This window comes from Phyllobates terribilis, unplaced genomic scaffold (assembly GCF_046119375.1).
Source record: "Phyllobates terribilis strain yellow unplaced genomic scaffold, ASM4611937v1 Scaffold_5__5_contigs__length_657084704, whole genome shotgun sequence".
NCBI lineage: Eukaryota > Metazoa > Chordata > Amphibia > Anura > Dendrobatidae > Phyllobates > Phyllobates terribilis.
Window position 1 is genome coordinate 516,785,635 of NW_027362765.1, and position 22,395 is coordinate 516,808,029.

Genomic DNA, 22,395 nt, shown 5'->3' on the forward strand with positions numbered 1-22,395 from the left:
GGTATCCAAGCTGGACACTTGGAATGAACTGGCTCTCTACGCCTTGGAGGTCCTGGCCTACCCTGCCGCTAGCGTTTTATCAGAGCGGGTTTTTAGTGCCGCTGGTGTAATTATAATTGATAAGCGCATCCGCCTGTCAACTGAAAATGCTGACAGACTGGCTCTTATAAAAATGAACAAGGGCTGGATTGGGCCAGACTTCTCAACACCACCGAATGATAGCAGCGTAACATAAACTCAAATTCAGTGTCTTTTTTTGGGAGATGTATTCCCATGCACCTTTTCACACACATACATGGGTATATGCTTTCTGATTTTGGCTATTTGCTCTTGTCCTCCTCCTTCTCCTCATCCTCATCCTCCACCACCATATCACCAGGGTGACCGTGGTCCGTGATCACCCACAAAATTTTTTTAAAGGGTGTTTATGATGCCCGTAAAAAAAAAATTTTATACAGTATGCTGATGTATACCCCCTAGGGGTAAATGTTTGTCAGCCCATACGCTTAGTGCATGGGCATAACAAGCATAGGGGACCCGCTCCTTTCTAATGGGAACATTTTTTATGAGGCCCTCCTCCACGTCTTTTCCAAGGTGCATTGGAGTGCCTCCTATTTTTTGAAGCCATTGCATTCACTGCATAGGCCAACACTATGGGAGACCCACTTTCTAATAATGGGAACATTTTTTCATTAGGCCCTCTACATCTCTTCCAAGGGGCATTGGAGTGCCTCCCAATTTTTTTTTCAGCCCTTGCATTCACTGTATAGGGAATACACTTTGGGAGACCCACTTCCTAATAATGGGAATATTGTTTTCAGGAGGCCCTCTGACCTCCACATCTCTTCCAAGGTGCATTGGAGTGCCTCCAAATTTTTGGCAACCCTTGCATTCACTGCATAGGCAAACACAATGAGAGACCCACTTCCTAATAATGGGAACATTGTTTTCAGGAGGCCCTCTGACCTCCACATCTCTTCCAAGGGGCATTGTAGTGCCTCCAAATTTTTGGCAACGCTTGCATTCAGTGCATAGGCAAACACAATGGGAGACCCACTTCCTAATAATGAGAACATTTTTTTTCAAGAGGCCCTCCTCTACGTCTCTTCCAAGGGGCATTGGAGTAGGTCCAAATTTTTGGCAGGCCTTGCATTCACTGCATAGGCAAACAGTATGGAAGACCCACTTCCTAATAATGGGAACATTGTTTTCAGGAGGCCCTCCTCTACGTCTCTTCAATGGGGTATTGGGGTGCATCCAAATTTTCAAAGGGGTATTGGGGTGCGTCCAAATTTTGGGCAGTCCTGCCGCTCACTGCATACGCAATAAAAGTATAGGAGACTCACTCTTTAGTAATGGGAACAGCAAAGCATAGCCGGCTGTGGCTCTCTAACAATAGTGAGGTCCGACTGTTGGCCCTTTAAGAATAGTAAAGGCCGACTGATGGCCCTATAAAAATAGGCTTTGTGACTTTCAGAGTCCCTCCTACATAAATGAAACAGGATGTGTCTGATCATGTCTCACACACCACATGGCCGGATAAGGTTGTAAAGTGTTAAAATGACATCTCCCGGTGAATATATTTGTCACAGTTGAAAGCAATGCAAAAGTGCAAAAATGCAACAAAAACGCTACGTGTGAACATAGCCCAAGGTGCGGAGGAGTATTTTTGGTTTTGGTTATTTATTTTGCCTTATATACAAGTCATTACCCTGGAAAGGATGTCCCTTAACATATTTCCTAGAAAAATCCATTTTGGTTTTGTTTTTGTATGTTTTATTGTGAGTCAACATTGTTCACAGCAGTGACCGGGGAGTCAAAAATGCTTCCAGGGGTCTTCCCCATGCTGTTCCCATGTCATTTTAGCACTATTTCAATCGATTTGGGCAATTTTTAGGCTCTCTGCAGACCGCCAGAGGGAGCTGCCGGAAAAATGCTTGAGTTTCCCATAGACTTACATTGGGCTCGTTACTCTGACCGAGCACTCAAGCATTCCAATTTGCCTGACTCTAACGAGTATCTGAGCATTTTAGTGCTCACTCATCATTAATAGTGAAAAGCAAAATTTTCCAAATTTATTTGCAATATCTTGGGGAAGTGATGAAGAAGAGTCTTCTGTGGTAATGGTTTTAACTCTCGTTTCGGCACACTGTTCTTTTATTCTATTTACCATCAATTTTAACATTTTATTAAAAGAGTTCCTTAATAATGGGAACAACAAAGTATAGCTGGCTAATGGCCCTCTAACAATAGTGAGGGGTGCCTGATGACCTTGTAAAAATAGGCATTGTGACTTTCACAGTCCCACCTTCATAAATGAAACTTGTCTCACACACCATATGTCCAAATAGGGTAGTAAAATGTTAAAATTACATTTACTGGTGAATGTATTTTTCACTGTTGATGAAAGCAAAAGTGCAAAAGCGCATCAAAAATGCTACGTGTGAACATAGCCTGAGGTGTGGAGGAGAATTTTTATTTTTGGTTATTTATTTTTTTTATATACAAGTCATTACCCTAGAAAGAATGTTCCTTAACATTTTTTCCAGGAAAATCCATTTTTACTTCATTTTTGTATGTTTTATTGTCAGTCTGTGGCATAATACTCTGACAACATTGTTGACAGCAGTGACCTGAAAGTCAGAGATGCTTCCAGGGGTCTTCCCCATGCTGTTCCCATATCATTTGAGCACTGTTCCCATTGATTTGGCCAATATGTAGGCACTCTCCAGACCTCCGGGGGAGGAGGGACGCCGGAAAAATGCTTACATTGACGTATATTGGGCTCATTGCTCGGGTCGAGCACCCGAGCATTACGATTTGCTCGACCCGAGCATTTTAGTGCTCGCTCATCATTACCAATTATTACCCTTTGCACAAAAAGGGTTGACCAAAAATTGCTAGGTAAGTAAAAGACAAACATCCTAATGACCTAATGAAACAAGAGACCGTTATATTGGTTGTTGTGTTTGGGTGTCAAATTTGAATAGTAAAACAGGTGTGCAAACATGCACACATGCACAGTTAAATGTCTAGATTTTATCATAGGGAAACTATATATTCTTGTACCGTGTTGGCCAGTAGATAGAAAAATATTTAGATTTGAGAGTCCTCAGTGGTTGATACATTTTAATGGCTAACTGAAAAGATGGTAACAAATTGCAAGCTTTCGAGACTACGCAGGTCTCTTCATCAGGCTAGTATAACACAAAATCTGAAGAGTCACATATTTATACACAATAAGACACAAAAATAATGCAGTAGATAAGACCGGTGATGAAAAGTAGAGTTATTATGGAAGAGATAAACAGTTCTGGCTATAAATATTTTAGCAGTTAATAGATAAGGAGTGTGAAGGTTTTATTGTCCTGTGATTAGGTCCAGTGTTATGATGGCCTCACAAGTCTGAGGGGCACATTCCTTGGTTGATGTAAAATGACAATTTGTTACCATCTTTTCAGTTAGCCATTAAAAGGTATCAACCACTGACGACTCTCAAATCTAAATATTTTTATACTTTATCAGATTTATTATAAAAAAAATTTTTATCAACATTTTTTCCCTTTCTGAAAAAAGGACCAAACAAGAAATTCTACAGATCCACAGAGCCTAATGCAAAAACAGACCACAGTGTTGGTGTGTATATGTGTCAAAATAGACTAGTAAAACAGGTTTTCAAAAACAGACATGCGCAGTTAAATTTTTTTTTTTTAATTGTTCTATTTCTTTTAACAAAATTCAACCTCTCCTTTCCAAAGAGGATGTATAAATTTCTAGTTAAATACAAAAAGTAGGTAGAAAGGTACAAGTTTGAAAGTCAGCCCCTGAAACATGCTGTTATATTGGGTATGGGTGTAAAAAATGACTTGTAAAACAGGTGTACAAAAGAAAAAAAGAGTCTGTGAAACAAGCCACACTGTGAGGCAGTCAGTTTCAGTTAAATGTATGGATTTGGGGGAATTTCTTATGTGTTTTTAAAAAAACAATGAATCCTCCTCCAGAAAAAAGACAGGTGATGAAAAGTAGAGTTATTATGGAAGAGATAAACAGTTCTGGCTATAAATATTTTAGCAGTTAATAGATAAGGAGTGTGAAGGTTTTATTGTCCTGCGATTAGGTCCAGTGTTATGATGGCCTCACAAGTCTGAGGGGCACATTCCTTGGTTGATGTAAAATGACAATTTGTTACCATCTTTTCAGTTAGTCATTAAAAGGTATCAACCACTGACGACTCTCAAATCTAAATATTTTTAGATTTTATCAGATTTTTTATAAAAAAAATGTTATCAACATTTTTTCCCTTTCTGAAAAAAGGACCAAACAAGAAATTCTACAGATCCACAGAGCCTAATGCAAAAACAGACCACAGTGTTGGTGTGTATATGTGTCAAAATAGACTAGTAAAACAGGTTTTCAAAAACAGACATGCGCAGTTCCATTTTTTTTTTTTTCTTTTTCTATTTCTTTTAACAAAATTCAACCTCTCCTTTCCAAAAAGGATGTATACATTTCTAGTTAAATACAAAAAGTAGGTAGAAAGGTACAAGTTTGAAAGTCAGCCCCTGAAACATGCTGTTATATTGGGTATGGGTGTAAAAAATGACTTGTAAAACAGGTGTACAAAAGAAAAAAAGAGTCTGTGAAACAAGCCACACTGTGAGGCAGTCAGTTTCAGTTAAATGTATGGATTTGGGGGAATTTCTTATGTGTTTTTAAAAAAACAATGAATCCTCCTCCAGAAAAAAGATTGCACAAGAAATTGAAAAACGCTGTACAGTCTCTAGTGGCAAGCTAGCATACCGTCTAACACTGACACTTATTTCAGAATATTTTTTTGTAAAATATATTGTGTTGGCTTGCAGATTTCTAGTGCATGAAGACTGAAGAGAAAAATGTGTAATTCAAATGCAGCTGGATAGTCAGCTATACAATATCACTGATCCATCACACTGAGTCTACTGCTGCTGACACCTCTACTATCTCTCTCCTACTATCAATTTAATCTCTCTTTTATGCGCAAACTACTACAATCATCTTCTAATAGTGCTGCAGTTTCACAACACACAGTGTCTGGAGTAGTTTTCCAATGTTTTTGAGGTTTCTATCTCTATCTATATTGCTGAGCTGTGAGTTCTGACATCCTCTCCCTATCTAGTATCATCCTAAAATAGCTTCAGGAGCCGAGAAAAGTCCATTTACATTGACCAACCGGAAGCTCGATACAACCACAGATCGGTAAGCCTTTACTGATAGGCGGTCGTTTTAATGCCTGTGTACACAGGCAGACTAAAGTAAATGATCTGTAAAGGATCGCTCACTATTCATAGGACACCATATTTCTCAGCAGCGGGAATCCTGTTCACATAGGATGATGCACCCTTAAAAATTATGATCTTTTACACTCTGCAAATCATCATTTCATAAGATTACCTAGTGTTTTGCTCGTTCATCAGGTGATCATCAGCTTGTTTACACTGTAAGATTATTGTGAAACAAGCTATTTTAATAATGCTTGTTAATGATTATCTTTCAGTGTGAATACAACTTAAAGCCAGGTTCATGATTTTGGTTAGTGTGCTGTATGTTGGCACAACTAACAACATACAGACAGCACGCAAACCAACTTTAATGTACTATCGTATATGAATAATACTATTTCAGTTCAGAAATCTTGCCACCATTTCAGTTTTGCCCAGAAGTACACTTTAATATGCAATCCATATTCTGTGAAGTGCATTTTCTGTGGTGGGCCACTTCTGTCTTTCGACATAAAATTAAAAACATTTCAAGATATAGAAATAAGACCAAAACCAATGCCTAAAACTATGAATTTTTTTTATTTCTTATTTAAAGATAAAGTTTGCTGCAGATGTTTCTATAGCTTTCTCTGCATTTTTTTAAGGATTTTTTTACCTGAACTTTCAAAAAAGGTAATGATTTTGAAATGGTTCAGGTTTTAGTAGCATTCCTTTGAATGATCATTCTTGTACACGATTTTCATAGTGCAGGTCTCCATGTCATCCAAGACTTCACATTCGTCTCCTTCAATGAAAATTGGTAAACCAATCCTGTGTACAAAAAGTATAAATGCCGTGTGTTAGAACAGATTGTATAAACAGTTAGTTGATGCCTTACTGGTAAAAGACATGGGTAATAAAGCTTGGTATGAAACATTATGCGTCTTAGATAGCCTTATTAACCAGTTAAGCACTCGGCTATTTACCCCCATTCCTAACGAGGCACATTTTGGAGATTTTAGTACATGTGGTAGAAAGAACTGTAAAAAATTCTTATTCAGATAGTCAAATAATTTTAGAATAATATTTTCATGTTACATGGGACTTAATTTAGATTTTACCTACTATTTCTATTTTTTTTGCCAAAATCAGTGGGAAAACAAAGTACATACGTTTCTGTTTTTCACATTTTTTATATATTTTTTTTAAAACCACAAAGGAACACTGAGATACATTTTAAAATGTGTTACCCTTTCTGTAACAATGCCATTTATATATCAGACAGGTTTTTTTCTGATGGGGGTGGGGCTAGTAAAAGGTATTTGCATTGACAGTGGCTTTCTTTTAATTTACTATTTACATGCTTTTTATTGGTTTATTTATTTATATTTATTTATTTATTTATTTATTTAAAAGATGGTGCTCCCCAAATAGTCATAAAAGATCTTTAAGGGGCATTTCAACATTGAAATATATATATATATTTTTTACCTGATCTCACTTGTAGCTAGGACTTATATAGTCCCAGTTACAGGAGAAATGCAGCTTTATAACCGCACAGTAGATTTGACTGGTTCACCTAAGACCCAGCAGTTCCTGTTGCCCCCCCTAGACCCAGCAATAAAATGATATTAGTGCTTCATATTACTGTGCCGTCTAAATTTACAGCACTTAGACAGCAGCGACAGTAATAAACTGTTCCTGCCCTCTCTATGGGAGCTCAGTTGTGTTCCCTGCTCCAGCAGTTGCAGAATAATGTGCAGCTGCTCTACAAAATTTTAAAACGTCACTGCAGAGTAGAACGGGATTGTCCGCTGTCCAGAAATGGTTAATTAGATTAGATTTTCTACAAATGCACAACTTTTTCAAGTGCTCTCCTCTCACTTAGTCCAAGTGTATTATAGAAACAATTCACTGAAAATATGAATGCAAATTGTCAGATCACAGGCTACATAATGTTAAGTGGTAGCATGTTGGCTCAGTCCTTAGTGCTATTATCTTGAATTGCTGGGGCACAAAGTTTGAAGATAATCAAGGACAATATCTACAAGTAGTTTTATGTTCTCCACAAAGGTTTCCTCTTCTTCCCCATACTCCAAAAAAAATTACAGAGTTTGGAAAATTTGATTTTGAGCTCTATCGGGGACACAGACTGATGTATGTCATAACAATCTGTGTACTACTCTGCAAAATATTTAACGCAATGCAAGCAACATGAAAAAGTACATGAAATAATCAACTAGTTGAATCCAGTAGACTGTATTTGTGGATTTTTTAAAAATATGTCTGTCACACACGTGGCTCAGAGACCCACTGTACCACACCCCAGGCTTATTGTACCTAGGAGGTAAGTGGCTAATTGGCTACCTGGTTTTCGGTAGAGCTCCTGATGGTGGAGTTAGGCTTGAGCTGCAGGTACCACTCCTAGGCAGTCCCCTGTACTGCAGATGCTAACCCCAGGCATCAGAATCGCAGACACTGACACGGGCTCAGAGTCACTGGCAGTACAGGATTCGGACACTGTTCAGACAACACGGGTTCTTGGTCATCGGGCAGAATAGACACAGACTTGGAGTCACAGGCAGAACAGGATTCAGATACTGGAACAAACTCAGTACAGACTCTGGAAAGTTAACCTGGACAGACACTGGTGCTGGTTCAAGTACCACCAGAACTGTTTCAGGTTCAGCTACTGTGGGAGCGGCTTCAGGTTCAGATACCGCCGATGCAGCTTCACGCTGAGGTTCAGGTACTGCCAGTGTGGCTTTAGGTTCAGGTACCACCAGAGCGGGGTCAGGCTCAAGTACCATGGGTGCAGCTTCAGGGTTCAGGTACTACAGGTGCGGCTTCAGGGTTCAGATATGGCATCAAGGTTCAGGTACCGCGGGTGCGGCTTCAGTGCTCAGGTTCCGCGGGTGTGGCTTCAGAGTTCTGGTACAGCTTCAAAGTTCAGGTACCACAGGTGCGACTTTAGGGTTCAGGTACCGCCAGAGCAGTGTCAGGCCCAGGTACTGCCTGAGCAGCTTCAGGATTCAGGTACCGCAGGTGCAGCTTCAGGGTTCAGGTACTGCCAGAGCGGTGTCAGAATTCAGGTACTGCAGGTGCAGCTACAGGTTCAGGGACCATCAACGTAATTTTAGGCTCAGGGGCCGAAGACGCGATTTCAGGTTCAGGGACCGCAGATGCAGTTTCAGGTTCAGGGACCACCAATGCAGTTTCAGGTTCAAGTACAATTCTAACCAACTTAAGGACAGGGACCTGGCAACACACTAGTTGCACACACACAGTAGGGAAACTACACGGGTTGCTTAGGCACTTCCCTACTGTGAATGCGCCTTCTACACTTGATGGAGTCACTTTGTCAAGATTGGTCAGGGATTCACGAGCAAACGATCCCGATTATTCACTACGTAGCTATCGGCAAGAGAGCAGAAAGCATATGGCGCACACACCTCCGGGTTCCAATGCATGGAATATGTGTATACATCCCTGTACGGTTACTGCCAGCTTCACAATAGCCCAATTATTATTATTTGCTGCCACCACCGATCGAGTTTGAAATATAATACAGGCCTGGTTGGACGCCTGCGTTCTGGTAGAGTATATGGCTTCGGGAGAGGGAACGATTACAGAACAAAAGAAAAATATTACATTTTATATTTAATCCAAAAGGGAGGCAGTGTTTAGGAAAAATATACAAAGATTTTAGAAAAGGAGACAATACAATACATATGCAGTTTCACAAAATGATAAGGGTTAAAGAAGACTTAATATAAGATCGCAGAGACGATTCAGTATAGCTTTGAGGGGGGGGTCCCCACTTTGATTTGAATGTTATCGAACGTGATCCTTTGCTTATAATCTCTATATTCCCCGGCAATGAATGCTGACCCCCCCGTTCCACTGTGTCTTTTATGCTAAAAGAAGAGACCTGCCCACACACCCCCTGGGATGACATCACATGGGCTGAGTACCAGCCTTCATATTTTTATTAGAATCTCTACTTCTAGGATTACTTATCGCAGGTTGATTGTAGGAGCCCATAAGTGATACCATCTTTTCTATTATGAATTTACCTTTCTTTAGAGACCACACATGGCCTAGCTGCATTCCATTATTCTGGTACTTTTGCACCACAGCTCCTCGGAGGGGCTTACAACTACAGGAAGATAAGCATATTGTTCTTTAGCTGACCCTGCTACTAAAAATACGGGCCCATTATTATTGGTAGTATAGAATTCCAGATATTCCATATTTCGTGTCGTTGCTGGCCCGGCTGTAGACTTCTGTTGAATTCCTTTTGAAGTCCTGGGAATACAACCTTCTCACCTAGATGTAGATTTATCGCAAGCCTGTGTTAATTGGTTTTGGTAGTACCCTTTGTGCTAGCATTTGTCTACAGCTACTTCTGCTGTGTGTGTTAATTTGCATAGACGCCACTGGCCAAAGTGTCAGCTCTTCTCTTTTGACAAATACTATAGGGAATGGGGGGATGAACAGGGGTCTGGGAGTGTGAAATTCTTAATATTTCCCTAATATTTTTATGACAGTTACCTAGAAATTTCTTCATGTCTTCTTTAAAAGAATCCTAAGCCCTATCCTCAACAGCTTTCATTTTTGATTCGAACATGTTGTTCTTCATGAGTTTCCGAATATCCAGACCCACAAAAATGCCTTCCTTCAGTTTTTCTTCGGACAGTCCCTAAAACTTTTTACACAAGTACTTAAAAGTCTCTCCTTTTGGAAGAGCTTTCACAAACTGTTTCATCAGTCAAATCATAATTTGGAGTGGTGGCAGGAGAACTTCAGTGAGTCGACTAAACTTTCCGCAACTATGTTCTTGAGTCCAGGTTGCAAAGATGTTCTCGTTGGCCAACTTTTTGGCTCCAGTGATGAGTCCCAGTCACACAAAAAGCATGGCTACTCTGTGTATCCTCCCAAGGAGCAAAGAGAACTTTCAGATCACCACATACTGACCATCCCTGATCCTCGTACTTATGTTTCTTGAGAATGAAGTCTAATTTTTCATAGATTTCCTTTAAGTGCTCAGAGTGCCCTACAGGCACTGAAGCATACTTGCTGACATTGTGTGGTAGCACAGCTTTCAGACTTTTTTTAGATGAATCAATAAAGAGTCTCCACTCGCTTATATTGTACTCAATGTTAATTTTTTCCTTCAATTCAGGAACATCACTGCAATACACTATAGCACCATCTTGAGATACGTATGGAAGCAATTCCTTTTCTCTGTCCTCCATACCATGAAAAACCATTTCTAACCAGTCTAATGACACCAAAAACATCCACCAAAGATCACGCTAAGGGATCAAAGTATGGTGCAAGAAAAAGCCTATGAAGTGAAAAAAAAAAGTTTGTGAAAACTGTACGTGATGGAATTTTTTTGATTTTTTTTTACTGAGCTCAGCATTCAAAGGTATATAAAAATCAGTTCTTACTTTTCAAACTATTTTACCCTTGCAGACCTGTGTAATTAACTTACTTAGAACAACAGCTCAGCATCCCATCAGAAAGACATTGGCATTGCAGACAATCCTTAGTTACCCAGTCACTGGAAAAGGCATGGACTTCACCTTGGAAAAAACAACCTGCAAGTAATTGAAAGACATTCAATTTAAGAAAGCATGTCGTTAACTTTTCTTATAAAGAGGGTCAAAAAATATAAATTGTGTGGTCTTAAGTCAAATCATTTGAGGTTAGGTAGTAGTGTGGCTTTACCTAACATAATCTATAAGAGTATTCAAAATGATAGATGACATCTTATGTGGGTGTATAGTGTTAACACCTTCCTTACCTATTTTAAACTACTACACTACATTTATATTATATTAAACTACTTTGAACTGTTTCCACTGCCCATGTAACAGCACAGATCAGTTCACTATTTAGTGGCCACTGCAGGATGCTGCAGATCAGCTCCTATTACAGAGTACAGGAGCTGATTTGGACAAAGCCATCGGCTAAACTCGTGTCATGTCCTGCATGAGGGGTCTGTATTCAACATGCTCTGTTAATTTTTACTGCAATCTTATACTAGGATTTCCTGATGTTTTATTGATCTAATGTGACTGTTATTTTGAACATTTCATTGGGGGTTAAATATACAATATATCCCTCAGACTTTTTTAACATTATATACCTCCATTATTTATTCATTTATTATTTATTGATGAGCAAGTCATTTTAGCCAATACGACCTTATTGTTTATATACTTACTTACATATCAAGTTGATCACCTTACTGAACTATCATTCAGTTTGTATACTCTTTGGTACTAGTCACTTTTGACCTGAACACTTTTCAGTTGTGCGATATATTAGAGTATTTAGTTTACATCACTATATGATATTTTGCAGTTTATGATTTGCTTTACTCTAACCCCACATCATTTGTTTTTATGCATAATTCTTTTGTGCAGTGTTTATCCTTGAACGTTTTATTGTGTTAAGTCTTGATTTTATGTATTAATACATTTAGGAAATTGTTTTCGTTACTTATGGGTTGCATGTCATTTCTATAGGTTTCATTATCCCCTCTAGGAATAAAACTGTGTTATTATATACAACTGTATCTACTGTTGAGTGTCTGTGTGGAGCTTGTATTTACTAGTAATCAGTGAACGCAGTCACCTATGCTCGGTACTCGCCCGAGCATCACTGTGCTCTGCGCTCGACGAGTATTTCTTGGTTGCTCAGGTGGGAACTCGGGTCCCCTCCCTGCATGTTTGGCACTCTTTAGAGAGCCAATGAACAGACAGGGATTGCCTGCCACGCACTGTAATCAGAGGATTTGATTCTGAGGGCTCACCTTTCTCCCCCGCTCAAGAGCCCCATAGCTCCTGCAAAGTTTGCGCTATCATGAACTCTCCTGATGAAGAAGCCAGGGCCCACCGGAGGATTCTCTGGTGGGACCGTCCATCCCTGCCGAGAAGCAGTCCTGGCTAAGAAAAGTGTGTGGGAAGGTTCCCGGACACTCTGTCTCCTTTTTTACCTAGGTGAAATCCCACGCCAACACGGGGAGAACATATAAAATCCTTGCAGATGTTGTCCTTGCTGGGATTTGAACCCAGTATCCCAGCGCTGCAAGGCTTCAGTGCTAACCACTGAGCCAATGTGCTGCCGTTCACCCTCTGAAATCTAACAGGCTGGAGAAACTTGCACCTACTGCCCCTCTATCTTCAGCTCCTTTGTGAGAAACTAATGTATTTTGGGCAGCCACTCAGTCTACCAAATAGAATTCCCGAGAACGAAATTGGGGATGGCTTCTCTACTGGCACTGGGGGCATTGCTAATACCATGACGTCATACCATATCTCACTGGAAATATTACAGGCTGGCAAGCAGATTCCCACAGAAAAATGTGGCACCCCAGGTCTGGTCGCCACAGTGGCAGCAATGTCATGTCTGAGAGCAGGTGGGAGGTTCAATGGTTGGGGACAATTAGAATGCGGCACTTCCTGCCTCAGTCCAGGGAGGGGAGAATTTTGCCCTTTATAATCTGGATCTGGGGCGCGGTTAGACAGTGAAGCCAGAGAGAGGGACAGGTCAGCAGCAGGCTGAGGAGTCCCTGTAGGCAGAGGAGGAACACGAAGCCAGGAGGGGAACTAGCAGAGACTTGAAAAGCCGGACACTGGAGTCCGAGGCCGTGAGGGTTCTAAGCCCAGCAGCAGAAAACCACCACGCAGGGGACTTCAAGTCCTCTGGCCCAAGGAAGCCCGGAGGCTCAGCCACACGAGAGGGACCACTACTGCCCCGGAGGGGTGAGAAGTACGGAAGGCCCGAGTCGCCATTTCCGAGGGACAGCTCAACAGTACTCCCATTAGACAGAAATGCAGGTACGACAGACCATGTCCCTGCCTGGAGTGGGGAGGGGGGAGGAACACCCAGTGATGTAGGAGCAGATAGGGGTTGGTTCCTGAGCGTAGGTAGGAGCCCATTGGTTGCTGGTCACCTGGGCTCATGTTCTAAGGGAAGGTATAAAAGGTGGGCACCATTTTAATTCTGGGTTAGTTAGTTCAGTTCAGTCAGAGAAGAAGCAGAGTGGAGATGTGACAGGGAGCTGTGGCTTCCTCTCGGCCCAGCTCCATGAGGCAGGCCTAGAGAAAAGGCCAGGAACAGAAAGTAACAGGAACAGAAAGGAACAAGAACAGAAAGGAACAGAAACAGCAAGGAACAGCAGGGAAAGAGAGAGAGAAGAACAGAAGGGCTCAGGAACAAGAAGGCAGAAGGGACCGTAAGAACCCACGAGAATACAGGGTGAAGGGTCAGGCAGATTAAGGGTACCGGATCCCAAGTTGGTGGAGGAGAAACAACCCTCAGCCAAAGACCGGAGGTCGTGATCATTTATTGGTGCGACACCTCATCAAACCTGCTAGGAAGGCACCATATAGAACAGCGGGGAACGGGATCCACGTTTACCCACAAAAGTTCGCAGCAGCTGGACAAAAGTGGGTCGCTGGTGAGGCAGGCCAGAGAAAGGATAAAAGGGGGTCCTGTGCCATGCTCCTGAATCGCCTGGGAGTTGACCGAGCCCCTCACCTGGTGGACACAGCACGGCTTGGGTGGTCACTACCTGTACAGAAGTGACCCAGAGAATCTGAACTGAGTAAAAGACATTGGACTGTAGTACGTTGTCTGTGTACTCTTTCGCTCCTCCAGCACTAACGGCACTGGGACTCTCTGCACCATCACCCCCACCATCCACCGCACTGCCCTGGGGTTACACTCTTCCCGTGGGGAGTTATATAATCTCTGCTGCACACACCATCAACCTCAGGGGACTGCCTTGCAGCGGCGGTTCCTAATAACCGCAATCCACGGGTGGCGTAGTCGGACATTATCAACAGCACATAGCAGACTACCATTGGTCTGACCACCCTGAGCCACGGAACCGGGTTGCCACTACTACCCCCAACGTCTCCCTATTGCCCGGCTCCGAGTGCCCCACGGCCCAGGGGGCGAGTCATCAGCACGGTAGGCCTACAAACTCCCCCTGACCAGTGGGATATCCCGGTGGCTCTCAGACTGACCAGGCCTCCATTGTTAACCTATATTCCGGACGGGTCCCTTAATACCACCAACAGTAAAGACCCTGACTTGCATGACAGACTCCGTGTGGTTACTGCTGCTCCCGCGCACCATCACCCCCAACATCCGCACCTGCTGCCCTGAGGCTATACTCCTCCCGTGGGGAGTTATACTATCCTCCGCTGCACTCCCAAAACCAGCCTCAGCGGTCTGCCCTGCAGCGGCGGTTCATTCTGACGGGTGGCATAGTCGGACATTCGGTATATAGACCGCCATTTGAGTTGAACACCCTGAGCCACGGGGCCGGGTCCCCGCCACGCAAGGACTACACCACCCAGCATCCACAACGGGTCCGGATTTTGGGTATCCCCACACACACACGGCCCAGGGGGCGTGTCAAAAGTATCAGCAGTAATGTTCAGGGACCCTTGCTTGTGGAAGGCAGAGATGATACCGGAAGAAATAGTGGCGGCTGGGGAACGAGTATGGACACCCGGCCGCCGCAGCCATGAGGTTGTGAAAAGCTTCCGCCTCCACGAGCCTAAAAGGCCACATTTCAAGTGCAAGCAGTTGTCAAAAAATTGTCAGTATAGTATGGCAGCCTGCATTGGCTGCATACTTGTGCTTGCATTCCAAGTAGCAGAAAGCTAAGCAGATGGTGGCCTCTATCATCATCATGGCCTCACCTTGGCACTATAAACTCTCCCGATGGAGAAGCCAGGGCCCACCGGAGGAGTCTCCGGTTCTCTGGTGGGCCCGTCCAACCCTGTTGAGAAGCAGCCCTGGCTAAGAAAAGTGTGCGGGAAGGTTCCCGGACACTCTATGGCTGCTATTTTTAATGTGGATTGGACGTGCTTGATTGCATGTTATTTCTGAAACCGCATTGCAGATCAGGCCATTGCCCAACTCTGTAGTCATGAAATTAAAGTACAAAGAAAGATGTTTGTGTGTCGAAGCACCACCGACAAGTACAAGCTAATGTTGGATGGGATGCCATTGCTTATGCGACAAGCTGCATTAGAGGACTTCCTGGGAGAAATGACAGCTGGAGTAGATACGGTTTCCCAAGTGAGTCCTTTCACCGAGCTAAAAAATATGGCTGTGGTGAAATACAACTCAATGACAAGCTGTGGACTGGCTCCGTACCATCCTTGGCCACATTCACTTGTCCATGTGTTTGTGGTTAGGTAGTCCTTCCCAGTAAATGCAGTGGGGAGGGCACGGGTAATGTTGTAGGTCCAATGCTTGTGAAAGGCAGAGACGACATCGGGACAAATAATGGCGGCTGGGGGCCGAGTATGGACACCCGGCCGCCACCATGAGGTTGTGAAAAGCATCCGCCTCCACGAGCCTAAAAGGCCACATTTCAAGTGCAAGCAGCAGCCCAGAAATCTGGCAGTTTACTTTTTTGGCCTGTGGGTAGGTGGCTGGCTGCATACTTGCGCTTGCATTCCAAGTAACAGAAAACTAAGCAAATGGTGGCCTCTATCATCATCATGGCCTCACCTTGGCACTATGAACTCTCCTGAAGGAGAAACCAGGGCCAACCGGAGGAGTCTCCGGTTTTCTGGTGAGCCCATCCAACTCTGCTGAGAAGCAGCCCTGGCTAAGAAAAGTGTGTGGGAAGGTTCCCGGACACTCTATGGCTGCATTTTTAATGTGGACTGGCTCTGTACCATCCTTGACCACATTCACCTGTCCACGTGTTTATGGTTAGGCGTTCCTTCCCAGTAAGTGCACTGGGGAGGGCACGGGTAATGCTCTGGGACCCGTGCTTGTGGAAGGCAGAGACGACACAGGGAGAAATAGTGGCGTCTGGGGACCGAGTATGGACACCTGGCTGCCGCCATGAGGTTGTGGACAGCTTCCGCCTCCACGAGCCTAAAAGGCCACATTTCAAGTGCAAGCAGATGTCACAAATTTGTCAGTATAGTATTGCAGCCTGTATGTGGGTGTGGCTGTCTGCATACTTGTGCTTGTGACGCGCCCCCTGGGCCAGTGTTGTTGGGGATACCCGGAGCCGGATCAGATGGGGGTTGTAGTCTCCGAGTGGCTGTGACCCGGTCCGTGCCCAGGGTGTCAAGCTCAGTGTGTGGCAGTCCTTACTGATGTTACTAAAGTTCTTTATGTCGACTACGCCACCCGTTGAATTGCGGTCACTACGGCCGCCGCTGCAGCAGGGTCCGCTGAGGCTGATGGTGTTTGTGCAGCCCAGGTAGTATAACCCCCAACGGGAGGGGTATAGCCTCAGGGGGTCAGGTGCAGAGGATGGTGGTTGTGGAGGTGCAGTGAGGATGGTAATGAGAGTCAGAGTCGGGCTGTGCAGTTCAGGGTTTGTTTACTTACTGCTGTTCTTGTACCGGTCACTCCGGCCTTAAGTGACCACCCGAGCCGTGCTGCGTCCACCAGGTCCTGGACTCGGCCAACCCCCAAGTAGTTCTGGAGCGTGGTTCTGAGCTCCCTTTCTGTCCTGTCCTCGTCTCTGGCCTTCCCCACCAGGGATCCACCTATGTCCGGCTCCCTCGGGCCTCTTGTTGGTGAACCCTTGTCTCTGGGTTCCCTGACCCTATGCGTGGTCTGCCTTCCGGGTGGATATAGTGGGTGGCCGTGGCAGATTCTGCCCACGGCCTCTGGTTCCTGGCTAAGGTGTGCTGTAGCCTCTGCCAGCTTGGGATCCGGTACCCTGTTGCCAACTCTTCACCCTCTGGTCTAATTTGGGCTCTTGGAGTTCCTTCTTTCTCCCCCTCTGGGTCTTTCTTTCTCCTCTCTCACTCTTGGCCTTGGGGCTGCTCTGCTCCTCTGCTTTCCTCCACTGCTCTGCAAAAGACTGACAGACTGACCAGCCTTCTGCAAAATACTCCTCTGCAAAGACCCTGATCTAAGATGGTGCCCACCTTATATACTCCCTCTATGTGTGAGCTCAGGTGACCAGCACCCAATGAGCTCCTAGCACTACCCAGACTGCTCCCCCTATCTGCCCCTCCACTACTGGGATGTTCCACCCCCCCTCCCACTCCAGCCAGGAACAGACACTGTTGTACCTGCACATTTCTCTAGTGGGAATACCATCGGTCTGTTCCTCGGAAATGGGATGTGTGTAGTGCATGCAGCTTACTGAGCTCAGTTCCACACTCCATCCTTACCCGGGAGTGGAATATCACACCTCTGGCTTGAGGTGCAATACCCCTGTAGCAGCCGAATCCTCAGGGTGCTACATTCCCCCCTGGTAAATCACAGCACGTCCTCGGGCTGTAAGATATAAACATCCAAAAACATACATTTTTTTTTATAAAACATAAACATATAAAACATATAAAACATCATATATATATATCAGCAATAAACTTTTCATATAAATAACATTCTCGTAGACTTTTCTTGCTTCTGGCTCCTCCGGTCACGGTGCAACTTGTGACCGGGTAAAGTGCGACAGTCTCTTTTGGAATAAAACAGTTTCCTATAAAACCGGTAGGGGGCGCTTTAGGAAGCGCAACTATATACAAGGGGATATGGCCGCTCTCAGTCCTCGGCCAGGTATTAGGAAAGGAATGACCGCTCTCAGTCCTCGGTCAGTGGGAATAGGGACACACGGGGTTAACAGTTCACTTTTGGCTGGTCCCAACGGGGACTATATTTTAACTAGAACAGTTCTTATACCCTGACGGGTAACTTTATACAGTCTCTCTCTACCGTACTCAACGACGGCGTCCTCCTGCTCTTTCTTTGTGGACAGTTTCAGTTTCAGACCCGTCCGGGTCCTCTTGCTCCTCCTCACACCGCAGCTCCTCCTCCGTCAGGCGATGCACATGGAGGGCGTAGGGTCCTTTGGCACACTTGTGCCGGGTGAAGGTGACCTCGTCCCCTAAATACAGGTCACGACCTCTGTGTCCCTCCGGTAGGTGGGACTCAACGTCTCTCCTGGTCACGAAGACGTCGCCTGGGGTGCGGTGATCCCTGATGAAACCCCACCCATGCTGCAGATTGAACTTTATCACAGTCCCGATGGTACGGGGACCATGCGCTGCACGGGGGTTTCTCCTGGTCCGGCTCTTCTGCTCCGTGCTCCTTATTTGGGCTTGTTGTTCCCGGACCCGCCTCTCTCTCCGCTCCCTCTCAAAGACCTCGAGCTGCTGGCGGCAGCACTCTGCACGCTCCGCTGCGGCTGCCCGAGTCTCCTGAGTGAACCCCATGAGGTCTTCTCCGGTGTGATCCCACTCAAACTGGGTCTCTTCTAGCGGGGGCGAGATCCTCTTTATGGGCTTTGGAGCTGGGATCAGGGGTTCGCACATGGCCCTTGCTTTTTGCAGCTCCAGCTGGATGTATTCCTGGGGCCATACGAAGGGCTGCCCATCCGGGCACGTATGCTGGGCGAACAGGTCCTCACCCAGGTGCGGTACTTTAGGTGTTATGGGCGCCGTGGTGGTAGCGGCGCCCGGGTTGACCAGGCCTTGCGACCAGGCTTGGGGCACCTTGAAAGTAAAGGGCACCGTAAGAACGGCGGCGCCCTGTGTTACTTGGCCCTGCGACCAGGCCGGGGGCTCCGCGGAGGTAGGGGGCGCTGTTGGTATTGCGGCGCCCGGGGGTACTAGGCCTTGCGACCAGGCCGATGGTACTTCCTGCTTGGCCACGCTCGGGGTCGAGGCGTGTGACGTCACAGGGGTCGCGGCTTCCGTTTCAGACCTAGTCTGCGGCGGTGACGTTGCAGCGACGGGCACGGCAGGGGGTACTTCGGGCTCTGCGACGGGGAGCTGGGGCAGGCACGCGGTTTCCCGGCTCGGGGTAGTGACGTCCCCTTTACCTGCCTCCATTCGTTCGGCTCCCTTCTCGGCGCCGTCTCCGGCCTTGAGTCCTCCTGCGCCATCCTCAGAGGCGGTCTGTCTCCTTGTCTCGGGTGGCGTGCTCCGCTGACGAGTTTCGGTCTGCTGGGCCATCTCTCGGCTCCACTCCGCCAACGTCTCCCGTTGCACCCGGGCCATCCTCCGTGCGAGGCCCTCCAGCGCGGTCTGTGCACACTCCCGGTCTCGGGGGAGCTGTGCTAGGATCTCCAGCAGGCCTTCTGGAGTGGCGACCTGCAACAGGCTCCTGACCACTGGGTCGGTGCTGCCTGGAGTGGCGGCCCGCATCAGGCTCCTGACCGCTGGGTCGGTGCTGCCTGGCTCTCCCTCCATCTCCGGGTAGGCTCTCTCTGGACTCTCTTCCAGACGTCTTGTCTCCGGGTGCGCTCTCTCCAGACTCCTCCAGGCGACACCCATCTTTGTTCTCTTCTTCTGTCTCCGCCCACATCGAGGGTGGTCCCGGGGCAACTTAGTGATTGTCAGTTCCAGGGGCAGTTCTCTTACGCTGATGGACACTTCCAGCATCACAGTCTCTGTTGGTGGGCGCGGTTTCCGCTTTTGGCGCCATTCTTCGACCTGGCCCACGATGGGAGGTGGCCTCTTGCCACCCTCTGGCACGCCCATAATGGCGTCCGCTCTTCCAAGGCGGGAAATCTTCGGAAATGGCGGGAATCGTCTCACAGTGGCGGGAAACTCCATGGATGGCGGGAAAAAGCTGCAAATGGCGGACAACCGGCGGGAAACGACCTGTGATGGGGCCCGATGGCGGGGACCCTCCGGAACCGGCAGGAGACTTCTTTTTAAGGTAACGATGAACTTTTTCTTCAGGCACGCAGTACCCGGTTGTTGCGGGCACGTAATCCTGCCGACTACACCAAAGTTGACGCGCCCCCTGGGCCAGTGTTGTTGGGGATACCCGGAGCCGGATCAGATGGGGGTTGTAGTCTCCGAGTGGCTGTGACCCGGTCCGTGCCCAGGGTGTCAAGCTCAGTGTGTGGCAGTCCTTACTGATGTTACTAAAGTTCTTTATGTCGACTACGCCACCCGTTGAATTGCGGTCACTACGGCCGCCGCTGCAGCAGGGTCCGCTGAGGCTGATGGTGTTTGTGCAGCCCAGGTAGTATAACCCCCAACGGGAGGGGTATAGCCTCAGGGGGTCAGGTGCAGAGGATGGTGGTTGTGGAGGTGCAGTGAGGATGGTAATGAGAGTCAGAGTCGGGCTGTGCAGTTCAGGGTTTGTTTACTTACTGCTGTTCTTGTACCGGTCACTCCGGCCTTAAGTGACCACCCGAGCCGTGCTGCGTCCACCAGGTCCTGGACTCGGCCAACCCCCAAGTAGTTCTGGAGCGTGGTTCTGAGCTCCCTTTCTGTCCTGTCCTCGTCTCTGGCCTTCCCCACCAGGGATCCACCTATGTCCGGCTCCCTCGGGCCTCTTGTTGGTGAACCCTTGTCTCTGGGTTCCCTGACCCTATGCGTGGTCTGCCTTCCGGGTGGATATAGTGGGTGGCCGTGGCAGATTCTGCCCACGGCCTCCGGTTCCTGGCTAAGGTGTGCTGTAGCCTCTGCCAGCTTGGGATCCGGTACCCTGTTGCCAACTCTTCACCCTCTGGTCTAATTTGGGCTCTTGGAGTTCCTTCTTTCTCCCCCTCTGGGTCTTTCTTTCTCCTCTCTCACTCTTGGCCTTGGGGCTGCTCTGCTCCTCTGCTTTCCTCCACTGCTCTGCAAAAGACTGACAGACTGACCAGCCTTCTGCAAAAGACTCCTCTGCAAAGACCCTGATCTAAGATGGTGCCCACCTTATATACTCCCTCTATGTGTGAGCTCAGGTGACCAGCACCCAATGAGCTCCTAGCACTACCCAGACTGCTCCCCCTATCTGCCCCTACACTACTGGGATGTTCCACCCCCCCTCCCACTCCAGCCAGGAACAGACACTGTTGTACCTGCACATTTCTCTAGTGGGAGTACCATCGGTCTGTTCCTCAGAAATGGGATGTGTGTAGTGCATGCAGCTTACTGAGCTCAGTTCCACACTCCATCCTTACCCGGGAGTTGAATATCACACCTCTGGCTTGAGGTGCAATACCCCTGTAGCAGCCGAATCCTCAGGGTGCTACACTTGCATTCCAAGGAATGGGGTAGGGACAACTGAACGCTGCACTGGGATAAGGATGTGAACGGTGATTGTGCTTGCATCTTCGCATGCGCCAAGGATCACTTGTGATGGGTACACTTTTAGGCAGTGACCTGGGAGTCAGAGATGCTTCCAGGGGTCTTCCCCTTGCTGTTCCCATGTCTTTTCAGCACTGTATGCATGTGTCTGATGATGTGTCACACACCATATTGCCAGATAAGGTTGTAAAATTTTAAAATTACATTTCCAATTTCCCAGTGAATGCATTTGTCTTGGTTGAAAGCAATGTAAAAGTGCAAAAACGCATCAAAAACGCTACGTGTGCACATAGCTCAAGGTGTGGAGGAGAATTTTTGTTTTTTATATATATATTGCCTTATATACAAGATATGACCCTGGAAAGTTAGTTCCTTAACATTTTTACCAGGAAAATCCATTTTGGTTTCGTTTTTGCATGTTTAATTGTGAGTCTGTAAAAATGGCATAATACCTCTGACAATATTGTTGACAGCAGTGACCTGGGCGTCCGAAATGCTTCCAGGGGTCTTGCCATGCTGATCCCATGTCATTTGAGCACTGTTCTCATCGATTTGGGAAATTTTTAGGCTCTCTGCAGACCGCTGGAGGGAGCCGCCAGATAAATGCTTGGGTTTCCCATAGACTTACGTTGGGCTCGTTATTCGGTCCGAGCACTCGAGTAATCCAATTTGCTCAACCCGAACAACGAGTACCCGAGCATTTTAGTGCTCGCTCATCACTAGTATTTACCTTTGAGATATGTTATGTGTGTATTGGTATTTTGTGGTAGCTGTTTGACTATTATTCAGCATTCTGATATCAATCTATTGTTGATCAGATATGCTGTAGCTAAGCTCATACTGTTACTTACCATTTACAGGTTTTCCTTGAAATTCGGACTCTGCCATAAAACAAGCCGCATTGCAAACAGTCAGGCAAATCGCAGCACCAAACACAATCACAAAAAGGTGTTTCTGAAAGGTACAAAAATAAATTTACTGAAAACTGTTCAATTCCTACTATACTGTTATTAGGTATATATGGTTAATTCAGTAGTAATACAATATTATAAAATCAACATTCTCCATACCTGTGATCTTGGTCTATTCCTAATGCTCCTTAGAGT

General features: G+C 46.1%; 1 protein-coding gene across 2 annotated transcripts in view; it reads right to left on the bottom strand.

The window, feature by feature from the left end:
- Positions 1–22,395, bottom strand: part of LOC141273611 (beta-microseminoprotein-like) — a 63,301-nt gene that overhangs the window by 5,386 nt on the left and 35,520 nt on the right. Inside the window, exons 2-4 of one of the 2 annotated variants that reach the window (XM_073685679.1) lie at positions 22,141–22,243; positions 10,738–10,843; positions 5,914–6,068 (exon numbers count right to left, since the gene is read on the bottom strand). In XM_073685679.1, the coding sequence (XP_073541780.1) occupies positions 5,957–6,068; positions 10,738–10,843; positions 22,141–22,243 (321 nt within the window). In that variant the 3' untranslated portion in view covers positions 5,914–5,956. Of the gene's footprint in view, positions 1–5,818; positions 6,069–10,737; positions 10,844–22,140; positions 22,244–22,395 lie in introns of those variants that run through there. The other variant, XM_073685678.1, reaches the window with a different exon arrangement.